General features: G+C 33.9%; 5 protein-coding genes across 6 annotated transcripts; all 5 read right to left on the bottom strand.

Moving 5' to 3' along the window:
* Positions 1-3,421: 3,421 nt before the first annotated feature.
* Positions 3,422-4,114, bottom strand: LOC122591038 (auxin-responsive protein SAUR76-like). Its single transcript, XM_043763227.1, has one exon. It carries the CDS (start codon positions 4,005-4,007, stop codon positions 3,660-3,662), a length of 348 nt encoding a protein of 115 aa, XP_043619162.1. The 5' UTR covers positions 4,008-4,114; the 3' UTR covers positions 3,422-3,659.
* Positions 4,115-4,915: 801 nt separating this feature from the next.
* On the bottom strand, positions 4,916-9,001 carry LOC122591036 (sucrose synthase-like). The gene is made up of 12 exons (XM_043763226.1): positions 8,878-9,001; positions 8,643-8,769; positions 8,393-8,547; positions 8,073-8,265; positions 7,544-7,975; positions 7,298-7,471; positions 7,022-7,138; positions 6,476-6,642; positions 6,164-6,388; positions 5,512-6,075; positions 5,291-5,429; positions 4,916-5,203 (listed from the first exon to the last, which is right to left on the bottom strand). The coding sequence occupies exons 1-12, from the start codon at positions 8,973-8,975 to the stop codon at positions 5,171-5,173; spliced, it is 2,424 nt and encodes an 807-aa protein (XP_043619161.1). The 5' UTR covers positions 8,976-9,001; the 3' UTR covers positions 4,916-5,170.
* A 2,934-nt stretch (positions 9,002-11,935) lies between these two features.
* On the bottom strand, positions 11,936-14,510 carry LOC122594242 (DNA repair protein RAD51 homolog). Its single transcript, XM_043766714.1, has 9 exons — positions 14,283-14,510; positions 13,728-13,872; positions 13,517-13,627; positions 13,339-13,430; positions 13,164-13,258; positions 12,959-13,072; positions 12,533-12,662; positions 12,334-12,455; positions 11,936-12,244 (listed from the first exon to the last, which is right to left on the bottom strand). Exons 1-9 carry the CDS (start codon positions 14,400-14,402, stop codon positions 12,121-12,123), a joined length of 1,053 nt encoding a protein of 350 aa, XP_043622649.1. The 5' UTR covers positions 14,403-14,510; the 3' UTR covers positions 11,936-12,120.
* Positions 14,511-15,999: 1,489 nt separating this feature from the next.
* LOC122594166 (pectinesterase-like) lies at positions 16,000-18,344 on the bottom strand. The gene is made up of 2 exons (XM_043766637.1): positions 17,055-18,344; positions 16,000-16,975 (listed from the first exon to the last, which is right to left on the bottom strand). Exons 1-2 carry the CDS (start codon positions 18,187-18,189, stop codon positions 16,278-16,280), a joined length of 1,833 nt encoding a protein of 610 aa, XP_043622572.1. The 5' UTR covers positions 18,190-18,344; the 3' UTR covers positions 16,000-16,277.
* A 488-nt stretch (positions 18,345-18,832) lies between these two features.
* Positions 18,833-21,756, bottom strand: LOC122593795 (CASP-like protein 5B2). Of its 2 annotated transcripts, XM_043766245.1 has the most exons (4): positions 21,412-21,756; positions 20,091-20,223; positions 19,444-19,485; positions 18,833-19,210 (listed from the first exon to the last, which is right to left on the bottom strand). In XM_043766245.1, the coding sequence occupies exons 1-4, from the start codon at positions 21,540-21,542 to the stop codon at positions 19,007-19,009; spliced, it is 510 nt and encodes a 169-aa protein (XP_043622180.1). In that variant the 5' UTR covers positions 21,543-21,756; the 3' UTR covers positions 18,833-19,006. The 2 variants fall into 2 exon arrangements, with proteins under 2 accessions (XP_043622180.1, XP_043622181.1); XM_043766246.1 differs by lacking the exon at positions 19,444-19,485.
* Positions 21,757-23,280: the final 1,524 nt, after the last annotated feature.

The raw sequence follows: 23,280 nt of genomic DNA, 5'->3' as shown, positions 1-23,280 counted from the left end.
GACAAGTTCAGGGACGAAAACTGAAATTTACTTTTCTGTTGTCATCATCTTCATCTTCTCCAGATGACTTTCGTCGGAAAACTTAAAATGACGATATCTCACTCGTTTCTTCGAATTAGATCACGAAAACACCACCAAACTTTTCGTTAATATTTGATGTGAGTTGATATTGTGGATTGATCGTCGTCGAAGTAACAAACAAAAATAAACCTAAATTACCAAATACTAGATAGGGTAAGTGAGTATCGTATCCAAGAGGAGCATGTGGTTGTAGGTAAGTTGTAACAAATCTGGGTAACATGTATCTGTAATTTAAAAGCTAATTAATAAACTATGGAGTATTAAATAAAACACTAGCATGGAATATAAAGCATATGTAATTATATACTAAATAAAGCATATTGAATATAAAATTGAAAGGCATGAAATGTAAATGAAAAGCATCGTAAATAAAATTGTAACCAAGACCCAGTTAACCAAAAAAATCAACTAGCTAGCATGGAATATGTACGAACTGACAACTTTGAGTGCGAATAACTTATAACCGAAACGAGATCCAATGAATCGGTTGTCACACCAATTCTTTGTACCTCAATCTACTAATCTAACTATTGTAACAACTTAATAACCTTAACGATTGACCAGTAAACTATATCGAAAACCTTACGATGAAACTAACATCTAACTAAATCATCAAAAATGAAAGGTAACGAATCACCATGAAATTTAACACACTACTAGATGAATCAATAGTAAACTTGTAACAACTTTCATAATGAGATTTCGACGTAAGGATTTCACGAACAACGGATTTAAAGTTTCTATACCAAATATAGAACAAGAGTTATAATCAACCAAATGACGAACTGTAAATTGCTTTGAACTTCTATTACATAAACTAAGAATCAGGTGACGATGATCGGAATTTTTGATCTGAAATATTTGAGTTACAGGGGCTTGTCAGGCCTGCTGGTCCTTTCGTCCCTCTTTGCTCCCTCCTTATATATATTTCTAATTTTTTGATCTTATGTCTTTGCCTCATTGACAAAAACCGAACCCACATGAGGGTCTCTCCCCATTTTGTACTTTTCTTTTTGGTGCAGAGCTTATGGAATAATAAATGAGGCACGCCATTGGTATCTTAGTGAGGAGCACGTACACCTAATCCAACATGGACTTATTTGCAAAAACAGAAATATTGCATTCTTGGAACAAGCTAAATCGTACAGAAATATTGCTCAAAATCCATGTTATGGATATTTTGAGTTTTTCGGCAAGTGTTGAATCTGAATTTTTTTGGTTAGGATTCGTGCGGAAATTAATTTTGAGAAGTTTGGTGGTGGTTTCGTGGTCTAATTCAAAGAAACGAGTGAGATATCGGCATTTTAAGTTTTCCGGCTAATTTTTCGACGAAAGTCAACCGGAGAAGATGAAGATGGTGACAACAGAAAAGTAAATTTCAGTTTTCGTCTCTGAAACTGTCATTTTTTGTACTTTCAGTCCCTCACGTGTTTTACACGTGTCCGACTTAACGGTTGAAACTTAACGTTGTTTAGCGAGGGACGATGATTGAAAAAATCTGGCAAATTTAAGGTCAAAATTGTATTTTTTTCACTTAAGGAACGAAAAGTGCAAAAATATGTCAACTTTAGGGATGAAAAGTGTAATTTACTCTATATATATAAAAAAACTTTACATGTAGTTTAGTTTCATAAATATGTTCTCTCTTGGATAAAAATTAAGGATTGATTATATACATCAACTAAATTTTTGTCTCTTTATCTTAGTTGGAAAGGAATTAAGCTAGTCAAAATATGATTGTATAAAACAATTAACATCTACTAAGCTTAACAAATTTCATCAACCATTTAATTAAACTTTTAAGCTAATTTTCAAAGCCAACCCACATTTCATAGAAAAACCAAAGGTAAAGCAGCTGAAAACGCGTTCTTTAATTATTTAAATTTTGTTTCTTTCATGCTTACTTTCACACATTTGTTTAAATATATAAACCCAAAAGGTGTTAAATTAAACAGAAAGAAAAAAGGGGTCTGTTTCTGCTGTTTGGTACATAAACGTTGATTTATTAAACAAAAAGCATCCCAACCAACCCAATCATTTCTTCACCATGACAATTAATTAAATCTTCTCTTTACTGTTAATTTATGTTATCTTTTTTTCAAACCTTTTTTTTTGCTTTTAAAGTCTACCAACTCAAGTTTTGGTCAGTACTGTTGTCGCATTCAATCAAACGGTATGTGACAATGACACATAGACAGAAAAACTATATTAATTATGTTAATTAATGACTTAATGTATTTATGAACAATAGCTAGCGACAAATGTGTGTTTAAGAAAACAAATTGGTTGTGTATTTTTGTGCATACATTGGTCCCTATGCACCCATTTACCATTTAGACCATTTCCAATTGTCCAGGATAGGCTCGTTCTTGACTCGTGGTCCGACTGGATCGAGCATCCGTGGTTACGACAACAAGCAATCTTCTCGTTTTCTTTTCAAGCTAATGGTGACTTATGGTTGAAGTGACTATAAACGGTGATAAGTGGCATGGTACAAAGGCACAAAGCAGTATCAATAATTCAATATGATAAAAATAAAGCAAAGTCAATATGATGCTTATGTTAGGAAAGGGGAAAAAACACCTAAAACTCTCTATTGACATTGACAATCATCACAAGTCAAATAAAATATGGCTATTAAAATTTCAATAACCTAAGTTGATTTATTGAAATATTTATAATAATAAACAAAAAGAAGTTGTGATCGTTTGAAATGGACATATTGACTTGTATGATATATTGGTCAGATATAATACTAGTAGCTTTTTAAAGACATAAATATATGTGCTTTCCTATATATATATAAAAAAAAGTAGTACAGTACGTCATATGATCTTGGGAAATATATTGACACTATAATACTATAGCACTAAAAGATATTTGGCTACGTAAAAATCCACTAAATTGACACCTTAGAACTCGTGTGTAGTTTTTTTCCTGTGATGTAACAAAAATGAGAAAATTTGTATGCTAAGTGCATTAAAAAAAAAAGTTTAATGTGTCTAAAATGTGGGTCTAGATATGCCTAATAAGAAAAAATTGACAAATGACAAAATTGATGGTAAAAATTAAAAAAAAATGTGGAATTCAGTGTCAAAAATTAAATGGATTAAGTATTTTTTTTAGACACATTTGTTATGCAAATCTATCATTGCATTTTCTGAATATATTAATAAAACGGTAATACTGGCAACCCCACACACTACATATCATTATCACGTATAATGTTCGGATTGACTCTATATTGTGTAAACGAAAGTGTCTAAATGTAACCATACTATCAAAAGATGTCATAAAATTATTTGTACACAACTTGCTTCCTATGTAACCAAAGACACAAACCCAATAGCACTTGACCACTTCCAGACGTGATAAACACACCTTAATTAATTAGTGGGTTACAATACTATGATTAATACATTGACTTGATCAAATTAAATACAAAAAAAGAAGGATTATTGGATTAATTACTTGTAATCCAAGAAAGAAAATCAATGGTGTAAAACATGATCACTTTGAGAACAAATTACAAGATTAATGAATAAGAAGAAGTGGAAAAAAAAAAACATTATTATTGATCAGCAAGCGTAAAAGTCCACGAGTTCATGTAAACCTTCAGGCTGAGGATCAGCATTTTCAATCATCCACAACAAATGTTCAAACAACACAACCTCACACTCAATAGTTGAATCTCCATCACCCGAACGTTCCACAAGTTCTTGAAACAACGGGTGTTGGGCTACATCCGAGCTTATAAGGTAACGCCGCCTTGACTTGCCTACGTAAACAGCATGAGAATGGTTCAAGTTATTGCTGTAGTCTTCTTCATCAGAAGTACTGGATGCAGGGCTTGCACTGCCTTTGGTAAACGAATGCCATTTCTTTAGAACCGACTTGATCTTGGTTAGCTTTCCGCCTTTTGCCATTATAGTTATGGCTAAAGGTTTTTGGCTAGTGTGGTGATAATGAGAGAAATATTTAGAGGATATATGAAAGTTGGTTTGTGTTATATAAAGTTGTAGCAGCTTGCTGTTGTGGCTGGAATGTGATGGGATATTTCAGTCCTATGGGCTTTATATATATAATAACTTATATTTTTCTTTGTATGTTTTTATTTATTGTTGTTAGTTATATGGTATTTTAAGGTGTTGTTGGGACAAATTAGAGGTGTTTAGGGCCATTCTTCATTGTCTCATAAAATATTCTTATGATTTTTATGTGATTGAGACCTTCCAAGAAAATGACATTATAATAACTTAATAAGCCATATTTTTTTTTATCAAACAACTTTGATTTCTATCTAAAGTCCAAACTACAAGTTATAAATTGAGAATATATACCACCAACTCTTGTAGAAAAAAAACATTTCATTTAATATTTTAGATGCCATAAGCTCAAATACAACTTTTTGGGTGTGTGGATAGGTGGGTTTGTTAACAAGGTTATATTTTTAAATGACATTGAGTTGATTTAAGTCCTGTCCGGGCCATTTCTTGAATAATACTATAGATTTGGACTTGTGAGAAATTGCATTGACTTCGCGCTACTTTTGGGGCGCTAAGTTGCAAAGCCAGTGACTAGTACATGGTAAAACTTTAATGACGTAAAAACCAAAAAATCGTTCATTTTTGTCTTCAGTCGGACTCAGATTTTCGGAGGTGATTCGCACGTCACTGATAAATTTCATGTACTTTAGATGTCTGAAGCAATTTTTACAATGTGCAGATGATTTCCCACTTACATGAAATTTTAGGCTTTTTTTTTGGAATGGCACACTTTTAGCCATTTAATTAGCTCTACTATTTGCAATTCAGACAAAAAAACACACCCATAGTAATGAAAAATTGTAGATATCATTTCAATTAAATCATTTACAGATTTAGGTACTTTCATATCCAAAGTATGAATTATGTTTTTCTTATAATGCCAAGAAATTTAATGAAAGAAACAAGGCCTTTTCTTCCTTGTGGAGGGCAAGCAGTAATATTCCCTTTGCTTTATTTTCACTATCAGTATAATAGCTATTTTCATTCAGTAATCATAGATCCTTCAGTGAACGTCATCTGACCAGCTTCGGTGCCAAAAACACTTACTTATCAATGGCCAACGGAACAGATTCTGCCTGAAAAATGACAAAATACCATGTGAATATCATACTTAAAATACAAATCATCTGATGGATGGTTGACATGAGATATTGAGACTTTACCAGTTGCTTATACTTGAGAGCATAGAACATTTCAAGATAGCGACTAATCTCTAGGCGATCAACCCTTGAAATGTGCTTCCAGAATCCATAGACATTAGCAAGTGTCAACAATCTCTCTGAGTATATCTGCCATGTGTATCTGTAATTTTAACATATTTAGCGGATTAGTTTCACCTTTCAAGTTTGTTTTTAGTTAAAATTTGTAATAAAGAAGTACTTACTTCTCTTGAATTCTTTGCAGACCACCTTTTGAGATGGTGTCCCAATAAGAAGGATCTTTCTTGCACTTATCAAAGAAATCAACAAGCAGATCAGTAACCTGATCACCATGATAAGGATCAATATGGAAACCAGATTTTTCATGAACAATAATTTCAGCAGGGCCACCATGGAGTGTGGCAAATGTGGGCAAACCGCTAGTCATGGCTTCCACTACAGTCAACCCAAAAGCCTCGTAAAATGCAGGCTGGATAAACACTCCCTTGGTGTCTGCAACCACACGATACAACTCCCCATTTCTTACTCTATCCATCTGGGAAGATATCCATCTAAACTGACCATTTAAATTGTACTCCTTGATAAGAGAATACATTTTCTTCATTTGGGCTTGCTCTTCTATATCTTTTGATTCCTTCCTTCTGTCTCCACCAACAACAACAAGGTTAACCAGTTCACGAAGCCGTGGATTCTTGGCATACCATTCCACCAGTCCTGTTAAGTTCTTCACGTTGTCTAATCTCGCCATTGTGAACAAAATGGGCTTATTCTTGTCTTTCAAAACACATCTGCAATATGTATGAGAATAGGTTACATCTGATCATCACAAAGTATAAAATAAAGAAACAATCAACTTGGAAAAGGAATTAATCTTACAGATGTTCTTCATTCTCGACAGTACTAAAGAGAAGCTCCTCAATTTCAGGGTGAAGTGCAGTCAATCTCTTTTCTTTCTCAGTATACGAATAGTAGATTTCCATATCAGCACCGGGTGAAACAATGTTGAACTTTGGGTCAAAGACGTTTATCCCATGGACCACCCTGTAGAGTCCAGGCATTGTGAAAACTGTATGGCTTTCATACTGTCCAACCTTGTCCTTGCTAATAATAAAGTTAACACCATTTATTAAAAACGTCAAGATGAATAACATTTTTTTGACTAACCAAAAGATCTGATATAGTAAATACCTTCCAGCAATTTCTTGAAAAGTACTTGTGATGATGAAGTCAGTATGATTCATTGCAATAAGATCAGCTGTAAACTGAGACGAGAAGTGATACTTTTCTTCAAAGTTCTTCCAGTAGATGTCAGAATCTGGATACTTTGTTTTCTCCAGTGCGTGCGCAATAGTACACTGAAGGAGAGGTCTAGTCAGCAAATTTGAGAAACAATATCTAGTAGAGTGGCAATATGGGTGGGGCGGGTAACAGGTTGAACCGGGTAAGATTTAATTCATATGGGCTGGGTTGAGCCTCAAGCACTTTTTACCTGTTTTATAAATACATAATCTGAATCATTTTTGTGTTATTATAAAAACAATAGTTTAATAGTATTAAAACCATTGAGATTGTATGCATTAAAGATAGACTTTGGAGACCTTCACCCGTTCAACACCTTTGAGCTAAAAAACTTAATTAACTCATTTTCTAGATTAACACGACTCAAATCAGCCCATTTATAAGTAAATGGGTCAAAAGCGAAACCTTCTGATTTTCAAAGCTCAAATCATGTACCTGAGTGACTCCTAATTTGTGAGCAAGCAAGGTGGCAACAAGGTTTCCATCACTGTAGTTTCCAATGATCAGATCCGGCTTGGCTTGCAACTCTGCACTAACTTCTTTCGCAACATCCTAAAGAATTCAATAAGCTCTTATTAGACACTATAAGTATCAAGTATGCATACATTTAGGGGGTGTTTGGATGTGTAAAATAAGTACATGCATACATTTAGAGGGTGTTTGGAAGTGCATTTATACTGATTATTGCGTTCAACATATGTTTGAGCTTACCTCAGTGAAAGTCTCAAGATAGGGCCAAACTTCAAAACGAGAGATCCATTTGCGTAAAATTTCCTTCCCATTTCTAAATGGGACACGAAGAATATGTGAATTTTCTGCTCCATAAACCTTCTCACGACGTTGTCCACAGGTAGTACCTACTGCATCAGGGAGGAGCCTCGTCACCTGAACATGACGAATCATGAGTCTAATTTCATGTATGAATCAAATTTAGAACATAAATACCCAATTACTCACAATGAGAATACGAGGAACAATATCAAGTCCTTGTTCCTTGATCCTCTTAAGCATTTCACGCTCCAACGCAGGAACTTGATCCAAAATGTAAACAATCTGGCCACCAGTATCAGGATATCCCAAAACATTCTCTTGAGCAAAATAACCATGAGGAGATAAAATGACAACATTGAAAACCATAGGAATTCTTCCAAGAAATTTCTCGAGAGTGGGAGCATCAGGAGTCTCAAGAAGCTCAAGTAACATCTGCATCATATCTATCACACGCTCCACATTATCACCCCAACCCCTTTCCAAACCCATCTCTTGAAACATTTGTTCAAACTCAGAATATGGAGCATTTGCAGATATTTTTTCTAGATGCTCCACGGCTTTTCTCAACACAGATTGGAGAGAACTTAAATCTTGGATCTTGTCATTGAGCATCAATTTCTGCATTGCATATTGATATAAACATTAACAATTCAAACCTTGACATATGTTAAAAACACTGATTGTCTGATTCTACTAACTAGAGACAAAGTTATACCTTGCCCTTGTAGTTGTGTCTGCGGAGAAAATCAAGGAGAGGTAGCAGACTATCTTTGTCATGAAACATTTTAGCAGAGAGGTGTCGATTAAGAAACTCAGCCCCATTTCCAATAGACTTGGTGAGTGTTGGGCTTGGGAGAGACGAAGTAAAAGGTTGGAAATCCAACTCGAGTACAAAGTTGTCATTAGTGCTGCAGTCAATCAGAATGGTTTTTTCAGTCTAAAAGAAGTTTGTTACCCAAAATATACACCGAATTAGTATCCCTTTTAGACAGTTAGCCCTCAAAAATAATGGTCACAAAAGAATAACAAGCTTACATTCCGCTAACAACGAGTTCTTCTTTGAAGGAGAGATATTGGGGAACAGTTAGTTCCTCAACAACAAGGGTGTTCACATTGACTCTTACATATTCCCACACACCGGGCCTCAAACGAATAGCAAATGCAACCCATGGAGGCAACACGACCGCTTCCTATCACATTTTTAATCGAGATTCAATCACCCAAGTGATAATAAATAACTTTGAATTCGTTACATGTGCAACGATATGTAGTTTTGCAAACAAACCTGTGTGCTTTTGAGGATACTATCAAGAAAACCATCTTTTGGCTTGTTCTGGCTATCTTTGCAGATTGCTTCAAATTCGGTTATTACTTGTTGAGGCTTCAATATTCCTTTTCCATAGCTTTCAATCCTGCAGATTTATTTCAAAACCAAATTGAAGTACTTAGAAATTAATTTATAGTCCTTATATATTACAAATTAACACAAGTAAATATAAAGATTTTTAATACTAATGTACCTTGAAAGAAGCTTTAGGAAGTCATTACCATGAATGGCAAGAGTAGCGTCAAGGCGCTCACGAAGAGTGTCAAGAGGCGCGAGAACGCGATCAGCCATATCGAGCAATAATGTTGCTGAATTAATCTTTGTTGTGACAATGAAAAGAAGAAAAAAAAAACTATCTGTGAGAGTTAAAACTTGCAAATAGCGTAAATCAAAATAAATGGGCTAACAATAGAAATTTTGTCAGTTATATGTTTCTCATGCCTGCTATATTTGTGGAAAAAAATTAAAAGGTGATTCCAAGTCAAGTGGACAGTCCACCAAATGTACTAATTAACATGTGATGAATGACACTGAATTGAAGTACGTATATATCTTAAATGTGTGTAAGATAAACGCATCATTTTACATATTTCTGTGTAAATAAATAAATAAAACTACAATTTCAACTCTCCATAATATCTATCTCTATTTATACTTCATACTTTTCGTCATGAATTCAGAATTCATTAAAATTAAAGTGAGCTACATATGCCTTTACGATAAAAATAAAATACTTTAAAATAAATTCAATGCAACTGTATGTGGCCTAGTAATCAAGTGGCTGGTAACCTTACAAGAGGTCGAGGAGCAAATGTGTGTATGGGTAGAGAAAGAGAGATTGATACCTTATTGGTAATGATAAAAAAAAAAAACTATAGAATTTGACTAAGAAGAAAGTACGTATGACGTGCAGAGAATATATAATATTAAATTTGCAAGAAATATAGAATTTGACTTGCAAAAGGCGTGTATTTATAGTTTATAGGAAACGTACGTATCATAATTTGGAAACCATATACATCTTGCTAATTACCAAGATGTTTTTCTCTTGGTGAACAATTCAATTCATATGCTAGTAGGATACTAATTTATAAGTTTTAAATACAATTAATTTGTATAAGTTGAAAATTATATATCCTGATTTCTTAAACTATAATTTAAATAAAGTTCTATAGATGTATAGATAAATAATAAATAACACTGTATATCCAATATTTAAAATAAGTAAAATCGAATAATTTTCTTTATCATTTGTCCTAATAAATTCTCTAAAATGGAAATTAGATTTTTCACTTATAATATTTCCTTAATGATATTGTTAAAACTATCATATTATCTTTCGTATTGGATTTTACATTGTACTTCATTAAATTTATTACTATTACTCGTACTATATACTATGCATAGATAGATAGGATAAACTCATAAACACATGAAATTTTAGCGATACAGTCACGCTTTTTAACTTGGTCTTCTCCGTACAAAGATGCCATTTTTTTATCTACCCATACTTATTTCATGGAACCATGTGACATACAAAAAGAAAATTAAAAAGGAAAAATTATAACTTTATCGAAAGATTCTGATTAAATTTTTTTTTTTTGTTTCACATGTTAATATGTTATATATTTTTATTTATTAATCGACTAGATTACTGTTTTATCTAAGCAATTACTTAGAATTAAAACCTTTTGTTCTGCTATATTCACTTTGAGATGAGTATTTGCTTTGAACACAATGATAGTTGTTGGGATATTTACGTAATAATAAGAGCAAAAGTATATTCTCGTTTACTTGGCGTGTTACTCACTCTTTTCTTACATCTACATTTTATTCCGTTCTATATTAGATTTGGCAATGGCTAAAATATAATGATGATAAATTGGTTAATTCAATTCAGCATATAAAAATATTTTTATTGGCTCTAGTCTGTTAAAGTATTCATAAATTGATAAACTATAATCATTTGTCTAACATTAGAAACAAAAAAATTATTTTTTTTTGCCATTCGAATTATAAAAATAAAAAAATAAAACCAAATTGCCGGGTTGACATATTACCAGTGCAAGGGTTTGTTTTTTTCTTCTTTTTTTCCTCATTAAGTCGCTCGTGTCCATTTGATTAAACGAGAGATAATGTCCGCGCGTTGCGGCTGTAAGGTGTGGGTGATAGGCCAAGTCATAGAGTGTGATAGCCAAATGTCTTAGCCGTACGGGCTCCACCATCGGATTTAAAAATTCGTCGAAAGTATATCGAATGACATCTCTAATGAAAAAACATGAAATTTTAAGAACAACTATACAGTTTTTATAATTTATCGATCTACGGTTTTTAAGATAAAAGATTTTGAATGAATTAGAGAAATAAAATGATTTATGGAGGAGAGAAAAAAAAAATGAGTGGTTGAGATTTGAGGAAAGATAAGAAAATGAGTGGTTGAGATTTAAAGGTATTATAAGTATATTAGGTAAATATGTTAATTAGTGAATAAAAAAGAATGGTATATTAGGTATATCAAATAATTAAATGAGATTTTACAAAATGACAAAATGCTTTATAAGATAGTATTAGATATGATATCAGATTGAGACAAAGTCTTATCCAAGTCTAAAACGAGCGCCGCCTAAATTCTATGAGAATATATACTTTTAGGCAAGACAAAGAAGTTCGATAGTTTTATTGAAAAAATAAAATGAAAGGAATTCGTGAGTCGTTGGTTAAATACTTGAATTGATGATTTTGACAAACTTAGAATGACTTTAGCCACAAAAGTAATTGGATAGTGGCTAAATTTATGATTTTAACAAGTTACATAAGACTTCTTTGAAATTTACGCTTGAATATAAGGTTAAAATTAACATCTAAATAATTTTTTTTATTTCTTTTTACAAATAAACAAAAATCATTCAAAGTATATTAAGTATTCAGAAGGACATGACTCCTGGAATGTTGATCATCTCATGTCAAAACCAAGCTTAACAGATATGAGACCTTAATTTGTTAGCATTAAAATAAAATGGGAGGATATAGCAGATTGTTACAAGTCATGAATGTAACTCTTAACAACTCATAACATTTCAATGTATGAAACGTCAGTACAGAAACCAATTATCAAATATCAAGAGCAGAAGTGTAAGTCATGAATGCAACTCTTTTTTTTTGTGAACATTATGAATGCAACTCTTAACAACTCATATCTGGGGTTAACTGGAGATTATATTCATTCATTAAATGTTGAATCATCATCCAATTTCTGTTGTACAGTATAGTATGATTTAGAGCAAACATATGTAAACTTTTAGAGATCCTAAAGAGTTGAACCTTGAAAGCTATTTAGTTTCAGACTATTATAGTACTATTCCATCCTATAAATGTGTATTGATGACACAAAGAGCCAAACTTCAAACAGAAAAGTGGGAGTTGGCTAGAAACACGTTCAGTCCTTAGCATCATTAACACCTTCCGTAGAAATCTGGAACCTGGCTTCAGCTTCAGCCAAACACGGGGAACTTATTACTTTACAGATTCGTTCTTCACCCCTTCCTTTCCTCAAAGCTAACCTGTTCAACAAAAAAGAGGAAAACACAAACTTGAGTAAAGTTTATACTAATGACAAACACGTGTAACTTGCTGCAGCATAAAAAAATACCTGGTTGTAGAAGCATGAGCCATGATGTTACCACCGATTGGTTTAAACTGAGGCCCAGCAAACATGGCAGAACCATCTACTTGAGCAACCACTTGATTAGTGATCACCACCGCTACACCAAACTAATCAGGAAAAGAAAACACAAAACAGTTAAGACTCGTTAACCAGCTAAAAGATGTTTGCATTATATATTTACTACCTCGTCTGCTAACTTCTGTAGGCTCCTCAAAAACTTTGCAAGATGCATCTGTCGGGCTGATAGTTCCCCTCGACCAGAGAAATCAGTCCTATAGAGGGCTGTTGCACTGTCCACTATCATAAGTGCAAACCTTCAAACAAAAATCACATTTGATTCAACTAATGATATAATATTAACTTCAAATATGCAGAGCATGTGTATACAGTATACATCACTACAATCACATTCCACTTATACTTCTTTCATCATTCTGTAGTTTCCATGGATCAAGACAGGACGTTCAAATTCGCTTACTATGTCAAACTAGATAATAACATGGGCCATGTAAGGGGAGTACAGAAGTGTTACATGAGACTAATGATGTATGCAATATGCATTAAGCAATGAATGAATAATACATTGCATTAAGCAATGAATGAAGAATACCTGGTTTCGACCATCATGGAAGCTGCTTCAAGCAACAGCCTAGACTGATGATCTGTATTGTACGCCCTTGCATAAGCTACATTCTCCAAAACATCATTCCCATTCAATCCAAACCTACAATTGAATACATGATAAAAAAAAAAAAGATGTATAAAATTTTGCGATATGGAACAAAACCGGACTAATGTTGAATACGCCACCACACCTGTCGGCAATCTGTAAAAGTCTTTGTGGCCTAAATGTACCTTCAGCATCAATATACATCGCCTTCCCTTCACCACCACCTTGATCTAATGGAAGCTGAAAATTGAAATGTTAAAGTTAGCATGTTTACACATCATTTCATGATATTCAGAATTTAAGATACTCATCATTCTTACTTGGCAAGTAACACATAAAGTGTGACAAAGCTGAGTCTTTCCAGAGCGGAACTCGCCATATAATTCAGTAATAGATCCAGTCTCAATTCCTCCTATCAAAGTAGATCATGCAATGTTTAATATTTGCAGATAGTGCTTATTTTACAAAATTCTAACATAAAATTCTATAAATATGTACCATCTAATATCTTGTCAAGCTCTTTAGACCCTGAAGATATCTGAATTATTTCTTGTCTCTGAGCATGGATTTGGCCTGCACTAGTGAAACCCAAAGGGACCAATTTGGAAGCTGCAGAAATGAACAAAAAACAAGTATTAAACTTCAAATATGCAACGGAAACATAACATGAATGTACACCAGGAAAAAAAATAACGCCATCTTGAAGTACCTGCTTCAACAATCTTATCCACTTTAGCTTCACTGATTCCTTTAATTTGCAGAAGCTCTTTTCTAGGAGAGTATGCAACAGATTCAACTGTATAGAAACCGGCATCTTTCAGCTTCTTTACATCAACGGCTGCAATTCCAGACGCCTTTACAGTTTAACCAAAGCTTGAATTTAGTAAATTACCATAACTTCATAATGGGTTCTAACTTTTCTATCAAACACACAAAAACGTAACTTCCCAATGACCTAATTTACTCGAATCTTGAAAACCATTCAAGAATCACAATACATAACCGAAACCCTAATATCAAGAAAATTAACAAAATAAAAAAACCCTGATTAAAAATAAAAAATTGGAAGGATATTTCACAAAATAATGCATTAAATCATACTACATTCAAATACCCACTTGGAAATTTCCATCAAAAAACCCTAATTTTGCTCAGAAAAATTGGGGATAAAAAAAAAAAAAGAAAATTAAGCAGAAATAACTAAAATAAAAGAAACCCATTATAAAAACAAGAAATTGGATTGATAAAATGGCGATGAGAGTACCTGAAGTTGTTCAACTGGAAAAGGGCCAGCAAGACTAGTATCATCTAATTGATCGTCCTGCTGCCGTTGTGGTGGTTGCTGTTCTGGGATGATTTTTGGGTTTCTTTGTCTTTGATCCATGGATTGAAGATGTTGATTTGGGATTGAAATGAAGAATTGTTGAAGAAATTAGGTGGGTTTCAGAATGGTGGAATAATGGGGGGAGGAGAAGAAGGTGATTGTGAAGTTGTCGAGGTCAAAGGCGCGAAATGAAGTGTGTTTGAAATGTAGATTTTGAGGGTAAAAAACTTGTGCTGAAAGCATCGAGGGATTTCATTTGGTTTTATAATAGTTGTATATTTATTTTAAAATTGAGAAAATCTCCAAACCAAATATCCTAATAATCCTTCTAATCATTAGAGGATTACACATGAAAAATCAAGGGGCAAAATTAGAAAAGAGAATTATTGGATACCACATGTCACCTTGTTAATATATTAAGAGGATTATTAAGCTATTTGATTAAGAGGATTTATCATTTTCCTTTAAAATTTGGAGATGAACTTTTAATATGAAAAGGTATCATTTTTATGCACGTTAAGTAAAATACTAATGGCGTTTATGGTTACGTAAAATACCCTTTGTTTTTTCATTTTTGTTTTTCAAGACAACATGGAAAACAGAACACGCGTTTTAATCATAGTTTTTAATAATATTTTCCATGAAAACAAAAAACAATGTTTTTCATATTCCAGTGAAAACTTGAAAGCATCTTTTTGTTGTTTCCATTTTTCATTTTCTATTTCCCCCTCCCTCTCCCCTTTTTATCTCTGGCATTTTTCGACTATCCGTCAGTCTGTTACACATTTAACATGGGAAAAAGTAACTTTGTAACACTGATCTTGCACACGATACGGTTTAGGTTGGTTTGATCTCTAATGGTTGTTTTTAAAAAAAATTTGTCAAAAATTATGTAAGAGTATGTAAAAGGTTTTTTTGAAAAATCTTTACACTTCAGTGGAAAAAAAGCTTTTAAAAGCTTAAAATTGAATAAATTACATAATTTAGTGTAGAGATAGATTAAAAACAAGAGCAATGGGTTGATAAACATCAAGTCTTTTATTTCCTCTCTCATCTAAAAAATTATATTATATCCAACTTTAAGCTTTAGAAAACTTTTTACCATTGGAGTATAAAGGTTTTTGTAAAAATACCTCTTCCATACTCTTACACATTTTTATACAAAAAAGCTTTTGAAAAGTTACTTTTGTGGATGCCATTAAAACACTTTTAGCTCATTAAAACATTAGATTGTTGAATAATGTACAAGTTTGTTAGATCAATTATCATTACACAAATATAACACAACAATTAGCCAAATTGCCAATAACAAAGTAAACAAACAAGAGAAAGGATACAAAAGATTTACTTAGTTCAGCTTATTGAACACCACAAAATTACTACACACACTTGGTTTACAAGGATGTATAAAAATGGATTGCACACATCACTTTGTGGTATACCAATAGCTTCCCATTGCATTACATGATCTGACAAAATGGAGGGACCAATGGATCTTATAACTAATTAAAACGGATAAGTATATTTAGAACAAGTCATAACCGGTGAAAACTTTTTTTCGGGTTCAGTTATATCATAGTACCCTTAATACACATATTCTCAATGCAATAATAGTCCGATTGTGGTGTGAATAAAGATGTTTTTATAGGGGAAAAAAATACTACTCTGCTACTAATGATCTCTTGAGCTACAAATTAATTTAGTTATGCAACTCTAACAAACAATCAGCATTATGAGCTACTTGCAAACATGTTTCATACTTCAGTAGTTCAGTTACAATCATATTTCCTTGTGCAAATCGTCGTTCATTCCAGTGAGTTACGCTTGCAATGAGGCTCATTGCTAGCCAGCCCAGTTGATCATTGCACAGTCAATGAAGTTCTATTATGTTCCATTTTCAATTTTTCCATTGTAAACTATCTTTGTGTTAGCTAGCTAGCTGTAAGATCCTAGACGCACAGGAACATCACTGCCTTTCAACCAGCTTTCCCCTTGTATAAATTGGCTCACTGTGTACCTAACCGCCTCTTCCTTTTTAAAATTGGCTTGATAACCTGGCCACTTGACTCTACCTTTGACCCGAGATCCTGCACCTATGTTGTTATATTCTGCATAATAAAGCGTTTGAAGCGCAAAGTCTTTGTCCCATGGCAACCAACCTTCTGGTTGAATGACATCACTAATCTCTGATTCCATCACAATCGTTCTAGAATACTCTTTCCATGGCCTTCCAAGGTAACTCGATATTTTTGACTTTTCAGGAGCAAGAGATGAATCTGCAGAAATTTTACATTTCTGTAACACAATCCCAGTGGTTTCATGCTTGTCTATTCTCCCTTGAGCAGTTACTGTGTTCTTCTGATTCTCCATCGGCTTTCTGATCACAATGTCACATGTTTGGAGCACTGCAGCAGCGTCCCCAAATATGAAATCGATTGTACCCATTATATAGCATCCACGATAGAACTGCCTGTGTGTTTGCACATATAAGGTGTCTTGATATCCCTCCATACGACAGTTCAGGAATACAGAACGATCTGACTGCACTCTTAACGCAACTGCTTGATGCTTTTCTGGACCCGCTGTGTTTCTAAAACCAATTGATCGAGCTATAAATCCTTCTCCTATGGCCGCTGCATACATTCACATTGTATTCGTTACATCTTAGATCATAGCGATAACAGGCCAATATATATATTTACAGATTCGTACCGAATGTTGCTGTTAAAAAGGTAGGAACTCCATCTACAAAGTTTTTGTTCCCCGTGATGATTGTCTTTTGCGACCCATCACCATACATTGTGATGTTTACCATCTTTTTGGTGATGATAACGTTCTCTTCATATATTCCTCCTTTAATGTGGATTACATACCGACCTTTATAATTCTCGGGTAATTTTTCCAGAGCCTTAGAAATAGTAGGGAAATCTCCTGAACCATCTTTAGCTACTGTCACGTTTGGTTTCTGACTGGGAGCATCAGCCTTTAGTAGTCTTCGCGTGTCGTGTGTCATCCAGATGGGAAGGTCGTGGTCAATATTTCCAGACAAAAGACGACGGCTAGGGGCTGTTGCTGGAGCTGGAGCTGATGATGGTGATGGTGATTCTTTATGAAGTGAAGAGACTATGGCCAGAGAATTACTGGTAAGTTCTTTGGTAGTCTTCAAAGCCTGTTCAATGCTAGCCCTAGTAGCGTCTTCTGTAATTGCATCAATGCACGTTTGCTGATAAGCCATGACTGCACTCAACCAACTCCGTAAATCAGGAGCTGTGGTGGTTCCAACTGTTCCATTTCTTGAATGATTAAAGTCATTCTGGGCATCCCCTAGAACTTGCTTGCAGACGTCGAAAGTAGCTTTTTGGTTATCTGAGGCGGTTTCAACTTTCATGAATGTAGACGCTTGGGTAATGGCTCTATCGAGCTCATCAGAGGCTGCTGATATCGCAGCCTTGACAAAATCATTGGGTTCAGGTATTCCTGAAGGTTTTGAACTCAATGATTTCTCAAGCCGGCTCTCACATGTTTCTTTGTAATCTGTTGATTGACATACCGTTTTAATGGCCTTCAGATTTTGCGTAACTTTTTTATCCTTGTTTCCTCCATCACTAGAAAGACCAGATGAATTGTCCTTATTTTGATCATTGTTGCCATTGTTGATGTTCGCCTCCTCCAAGGGTTCATCGACATCATCTGTTTGGGACTTGTTGAGATATATCAAGAAAGCTGCAATAGCCGCCGAAACAAGGAGCACGATTACAACGACACCAATGATGATTCTCTGTTTCAACCTTTGTTTTTTCTCGAGCCGTCGGCGTTCTGAAATTTGGTCAAAATCTTGAAATGCCATGATTTGCCTTGCATTTCTGAAGGCAAAATGCCTTTGTTTGATCTCTGCCTTGGGTTATATCCAAGGCAGAGGCCACAAGAATGCAAAATCTCTTGAAAAAACGAAATTCAAATCTCTGTTGTACTATTCTTCTTTCCCAGAATTTCGTTATGGGGTTTTTGGTTGTTTGTTTGATCATAATGAAAATTCATGCAACAAACTATTGAGGGGCTATGGGAAGGAGGATTTTAAGGACCTTGTTTTTCTCACCCAATGCTTATGTATGACTTTCTAATTCCATTTGGTGTTGACACTCAAATAAATGGTATTTGTAGTTTGCAAGAATTATAGACTTCTTTTTTGTTACAAATTCTTAACCAGACATTATTTACACAAATTTATCTCAAGTGAAACTAGAGCACTTAAATCAAACATGTAATCTGAATAAACATCATCAGTAAAAACCAATTTTTGGTCCAGTTTATGTATTGAGTTATGGTTCAAGGACATAATACCAAACCTTTTCTTTTAATCTATACTATATGTACCCTGGTAAAACTAGCTTTTGGTTCATTTCAGTTAACTTATTATTAAATATTCAAGAATCAACAAGACAACAACCCCGGCTACCTGTGTGCCTACACTCTGGAAGCCACCATTCTCATTCCAAAAAGGAAAATCGGATTAAATTTTGAACATGAGTGGATTATACAAACAAATGACACGTCATAGTATCAATGCTACATGATCAAAATTTGAATGATTCTCATGAATGAAATTCACACATTAGCTAAACAAGAGTTTTTCATGGCAAACAAGAGATGGTCAGCAATTTTGGTTAAGCCGAGGCTAATAACCAAAACATCACATGAGAAGATATGGCGATAAAGAACCACGTGATGAAAGCCATAGCTATTGAAATCTCAAATCTACTACATGGGAGATGCATTTTAGGGTTAGTGCAGAAATGCAAGTCCCTCGCATATAGTACTACAATCCCAGCTGAAGAGCAAGCAGCACCAAGAGACAAAGTAGCGGTCACCTACATTTTAAATCAAACTTTAGAATGCTCCATAATGTGTTGTTATTCTTTTGGAATGAATGTCAAGCAAAACTCATTTGAGAAGGCAGGGGTCCAATTGGCAGAGCTGATAAAAGCTGGATTGGGTATTATTAACATTGATAAAAGCTCTGAAAATTGGATAGTTATGCTAGCATGCACGACCACAACTGAAATAAGGGGAGTGCCCCAGATTCCATGTGAATAGGTATTACCTGACGCCACGGGTAAACGTTACTAGGCAGTTTCTTATCCACCTATCGGTATCCACAAGCAAACGTTAGACTTTTATTCTCTGAACTACATGTATAGTAGTAGTTCATCTTTACCATACAGCCCTGGATGTTTTAAATGAAATACTAGATATAATAGAAAGTTGGCATACAATGCTATTGAAATTTTCAAATGTTTAATTATAATTTTGTCTTGTGATAGAACAACTTTTTTTTTTGTGAGTTTTTCTTCAATCACAGAACGTAGCTATGATGAATTTTTAGCATTTAAGTTACAAGAACTTAAGATATAAAGTTAACATGTTTAGGATTTCTAGTCGTCGGTAGATGAAATATTTATGTCAAGCAGAACCTTTTTCCACTTAATATCATTATTACAAAAATATGAATGATTGCTTTTTCAGATTCAGAGTGGATTCTATACATATTTGAAATTTTTTTTTGTAAGACTTGCATAGTTACATTGAACTTTCAAGTAAAGATGATTAAGGATTTTAGCTCTGACAAAATAATTGGGAATGAAAGGGAATTCCTAATAAACTATTAGCATGTAGTACCTCAATATCGACATCAAATATGAATATGTAGGGAAATAAGACTAAAGACTTATGAATGAAAAAGGTACATACCCAATCTCCAACGACAAACAAACTCACAAGGACGGCATTTTGAAGGTCTTTCTTGATTCTAAGAGCATAGACATCAAGACATGCCAACCCAAAACTCCACAATACTTGAAGTCCCATAGATGCAAGTAAATAACTACAACATAATATGAAATATGTTGGTCAGTTAAAAGAATCATAACTTACGACTTACTTAATGCACTAACATCCAATATAGACAGATCATCCAAATACAAGGCAACAGAAGAAAACAATATATATATTATTTGACCACTTCCTACATTTTGAAGTTAATTTGCATATTGTGAAACTCTGTTCAAATAAACAAGTCCAATTTTGTGCAAAATGGCCATTAACTCAAGTCACCTTTTGCTCTAATTAGCATCCTTACGTTTGCAAGTTTTGCAAACTGGAAGCTGATTGTGCACAAAAGGGGCATTGTTTTTTTCCTTTTAACCTTAAGTAGTACATTTGGGTACTTTTAAAAGTAGAGTCTCCACATAACGGTTAAAAACTTTGGCAAGCAATCATCACACAATATATAGCTATGATACTACCATGATGCTTTGATTCCCTCCCAACGAACCTTCCTGAAACACTCACTATAGCAGTTAGGCATGAGCTTTTCTTTGAACCAAATAGGGCATGAGCTTACCCTATTCACCAGACACAAAACCCTTTCTATGTCCACCATTTGAGTCATTTCATAAAAACAAGGAACTCTTCAACGTCACCATACTTCACGCCTTCCGAAACTTAGTAACTTATACATTTCCAAATATTCTTAACTTGCTTACATACCATTTTCTTAGTCAACCTTTTATTTTCTTCAATATACGTATGAGTTCCTTTTCTTTTTTTTATCAAAAACTTTATACAGTATATCCTTTTCAGTATCACTGCACTTAATATGTAATCTAGTTTATGGTTGTCCAGGCAAATCCTATCCAAGCCAACTTTATTGACCTGGCAGGCAAACCACGGCTCAGGGCTTCAAGCCCCATGGAACCAGGTAGACCAACATCCTACCGCAATTCTCGAGGCGAATGGCCCCAAGAAGTTGCAGCCTAACTTGGGACCTCCATTGGATAAACCAAAGCTTTACTCTATACCTAAAAATGTAATCTTGTAAGCTATAAAGAAGAATGCCAAATTTATTTCAAGATTTACACAATCAGGCATTTTATAATCAGCAAAAAAATGTAATGCAAACAAACTTATTCAGCTCTACCTAACACGAGTATTCACAAACATAATGTTAAAAAAACAGAAAAATATATGTATATATATGTGTGTGTGTGTGTGTGTGTGTGTGTGTAGATACCAGAAAGCAGTGTAATTAGAAAAACCAGAAGCTGAAACCATCCAAGCCATAGAAGCAGCAGCACAAACACATTGACCAATTCTCAACATCAAACCACTCACACTACCAGGGCTTCCAAACATATCTTTCATATCTGTTTGTGGGGCCCTTGGAGATTAAAAAAAGGGCCCTAGATTTCAATATACCTCCTCACCATTATGTAAACAAACACTAGAGAGATCTGGGCATACAACAAATATACACAATTTACCAAACTCAAGAATTATATTGTAAGAAGATGTGGATTTTGGGTTTCTTCAAAAAAACACAGAGTTTGATGGGTTTGTATTTTTGGGTTCTTGATTTGGGAAGAGGCGGTGGGTTCAGTACTACTTTCTGTCCACGTGGATTTTATTTTACTCACTTTTTCTTTTCTTTTTTCTTTTTAAAGAAAATGCTTATTATCATTTTATATTATCATTTTGTTTTAATATGTCGTGTCATTATTTTTTTATTTTTTCTTTAAATGTTTATATTACTCGCAATGACGGATAGCAATTGTTCTAAACCGGATTTGATCTGCAGAATCCCCTTACAAAATAGATCTCAACCCTTGTTAACCACAGAAAAACCTCACTCTTGTTTAGTTAACTTAACTAATTTAGGCTGAGGTGGGGTGGATTGAAGAGGAAAGAAAAGAGAAGTTTTTTTTTTAATCACCTAAAAAATGACAGAAAAACTTTTGAAAAAAAAAACATCTACACTTCCTCTTTTAATCATCACTACTTCATTTCGACACTTAAAAAAATTTTAAGAATGCATTTTATAATTTGTCTCTCTCCTTTCCTTTTCTTTCCACCTAATCTATACTTCTATACTACTTATTAAAAATTATCTAACCCTATTGAAAAGTTTACATATTTTGGGACATACGATTTTACCTTAATACCCTTGTAGATACAACCCAAAAAAGCACAGATACAACATCTTAATGCATGGTGTTTATGAAGTGTCTTTCACTCCTTGGCACACGCTTCAAAAATCATTTCTGCTCCCCCTTTTATGACTACTTCATAACCATTTTCGATTTCATTTTCAAATTTTAAATAGACTTCTCTTAATTTCTATTTTTATATTGAAATATTGGGTATTTTAATTTTTTGCAAATTCTACCTTTTTTTCTTCATCTTTTTAGAAATCTTTTTTGTTAGTTAGACATATATGAAGGTAAAAACTTCTCAAATCTTTCATGCCGCCTATGATGTTGCTTTCAAGGTACATTTTAACGCTTTTAGCTAATGAGTGATGGGGTTTTGATGTCATCACTCCAGGAATAACTTTTTCACATACCCACTTCACAAACAGAGGTAATTGGTTTGATTTCTGCTGATTGCAAACTCTATTCGGTTTTGAGATACGATTTGGCTAGAGATAAAGCTACTTGTGTGTTGGCTTTGAATCCATGCATGATCATAAAAATAGTTAGAGGGTATGATATATGCCTCCAGGCATACCTTCACCTGATGATAAACAAGCAAACTTTTGTTTTAACCTTTCATTTAAAAGTCAAGTTAGTCCTTTTATTATGTTCATCTTTGAAAATTTGTTGATTTCAGATTGAATAGTATGTTTGAGCTATCAATTAAAAGCTAAATGTCAATTTTTTTTTTCTTTTTACAGATTATGACTTCGCTTCGATTATGATGATAGCAGTGTGTGCAACTATAATCTGGATTAGTGATACTATTTTTATTTTCATAGAAAAGTTTTCTCAATTTGAATGGTTTGGTGCACTTAACCAAATAATTACGTTTGTTTCCATTAATTACGTTCTTGGCCTGTTTGTAGGCAAGAAAGATCAGGTAGAAAAGATCTAGGTTGATGTACGAG

This window comes from Erigeron canadensis, chromosome 3 (genome assembly GCF_010389155.1).
Source record: "Erigeron canadensis isolate Cc75 chromosome 3, C_canadensis_v1, whole genome shotgun sequence".
In the NCBI taxonomy this organism is placed as follows: domain Eukaryota; kingdom Viridiplantae; phylum Streptophyta; class Magnoliopsida; order Asterales; family Asteraceae; genus Erigeron; species Erigeron canadensis.
This window is presented reverse-complemented; position numbering and strand designations above follow the sequence as displayed.

Excerpts from the sequence above, each read along its gene's own strand:
- LOC122591038 (XM_043763227.1), bottom strand. The coding sequence starts at position 4,007 with ATGGCAAAAGGCGGAAAGCTAACCAAGATCAAGTCGGTTCTAAAGAAA.
- LOC122591036 (XM_043763226.1), bottom strand. The coding sequence starts at position 8,975 with ATGGCTGATCGCGTTCTCGCGCCTCTTGACACTCTTCGTGAGCGCCTT. Across the intron at positions 7,976-8,072 it reads GACACAACTACAAGGGCAAG|AAATTGATGCTCAATGACAA; the intron begins GTATAACTTTGT and ends TATGCAATGCAG. Across the intron at positions 7,139-7,297 it reads ATCTTGAGACTTTCACTGAG|GATGTTGCGAAAGAAGTTAG; the intron begins GTAAGCTCAAAC and ends TGAATTCTTTAG.
- LOC122594242 (XM_043766714.1), bottom strand. The coding sequence starts at position 14,402 with ATGGATCAAAGACAAAGAAACCCAAAAATCATCCCAGAACAGCAACCA. Across the intron at positions 13,873-14,282 it reads TTCCAGTTGAACAACTTCAG|GCGTCTGGAATTGCAGCCGT; the intron begins GTACTCTCATCG and ends TAAACTGTAAAG. Across the intron at positions 12,456-12,532 it reads TACAGAAGTTAGCAGACGAG|TTTGGTGTAGCGGTGGTGAT; the intron begins GTAGTAAATATA and ends TTTCCTGATTAG.
- LOC122594166 (XM_043766637.1), bottom strand. The coding sequence starts at position 18,189 with ATGGCATTTCAAGATTTTGACCAAATTTCAGAACGCCGACGGCTCGAG. Across the intron at positions 16,976-17,054 it reads CTTTTTAACAGCAACATTCG|CGGCCATAGGAGAAGGATTT; the intron begins GTACGAATCTGT and ends GAATGTATGCAG.
- LOC122593795 (XM_043766245.1), bottom strand. The coding sequence starts at position 21,542 with ATGAAAGATATGTTTGGAAGCCCTGGTAGTGTGAGTGGTTTGATGTTG. Across the intron at positions 19,486-20,090 it reads TGTTTGTCGTTGGAGATTGG|GTGGATAAGAAACTGCCTAG; the intron begins GTATGTACCTTT and ends GGATACCGATAG. Across the intron at positions 19,211-19,443 it reads ACGTTTACCCGTGGCGTCAG|GTGACCGCTACTTTGTCTCT; the intron begins GTAATACCTATT and ends TTTAAAATGTAG.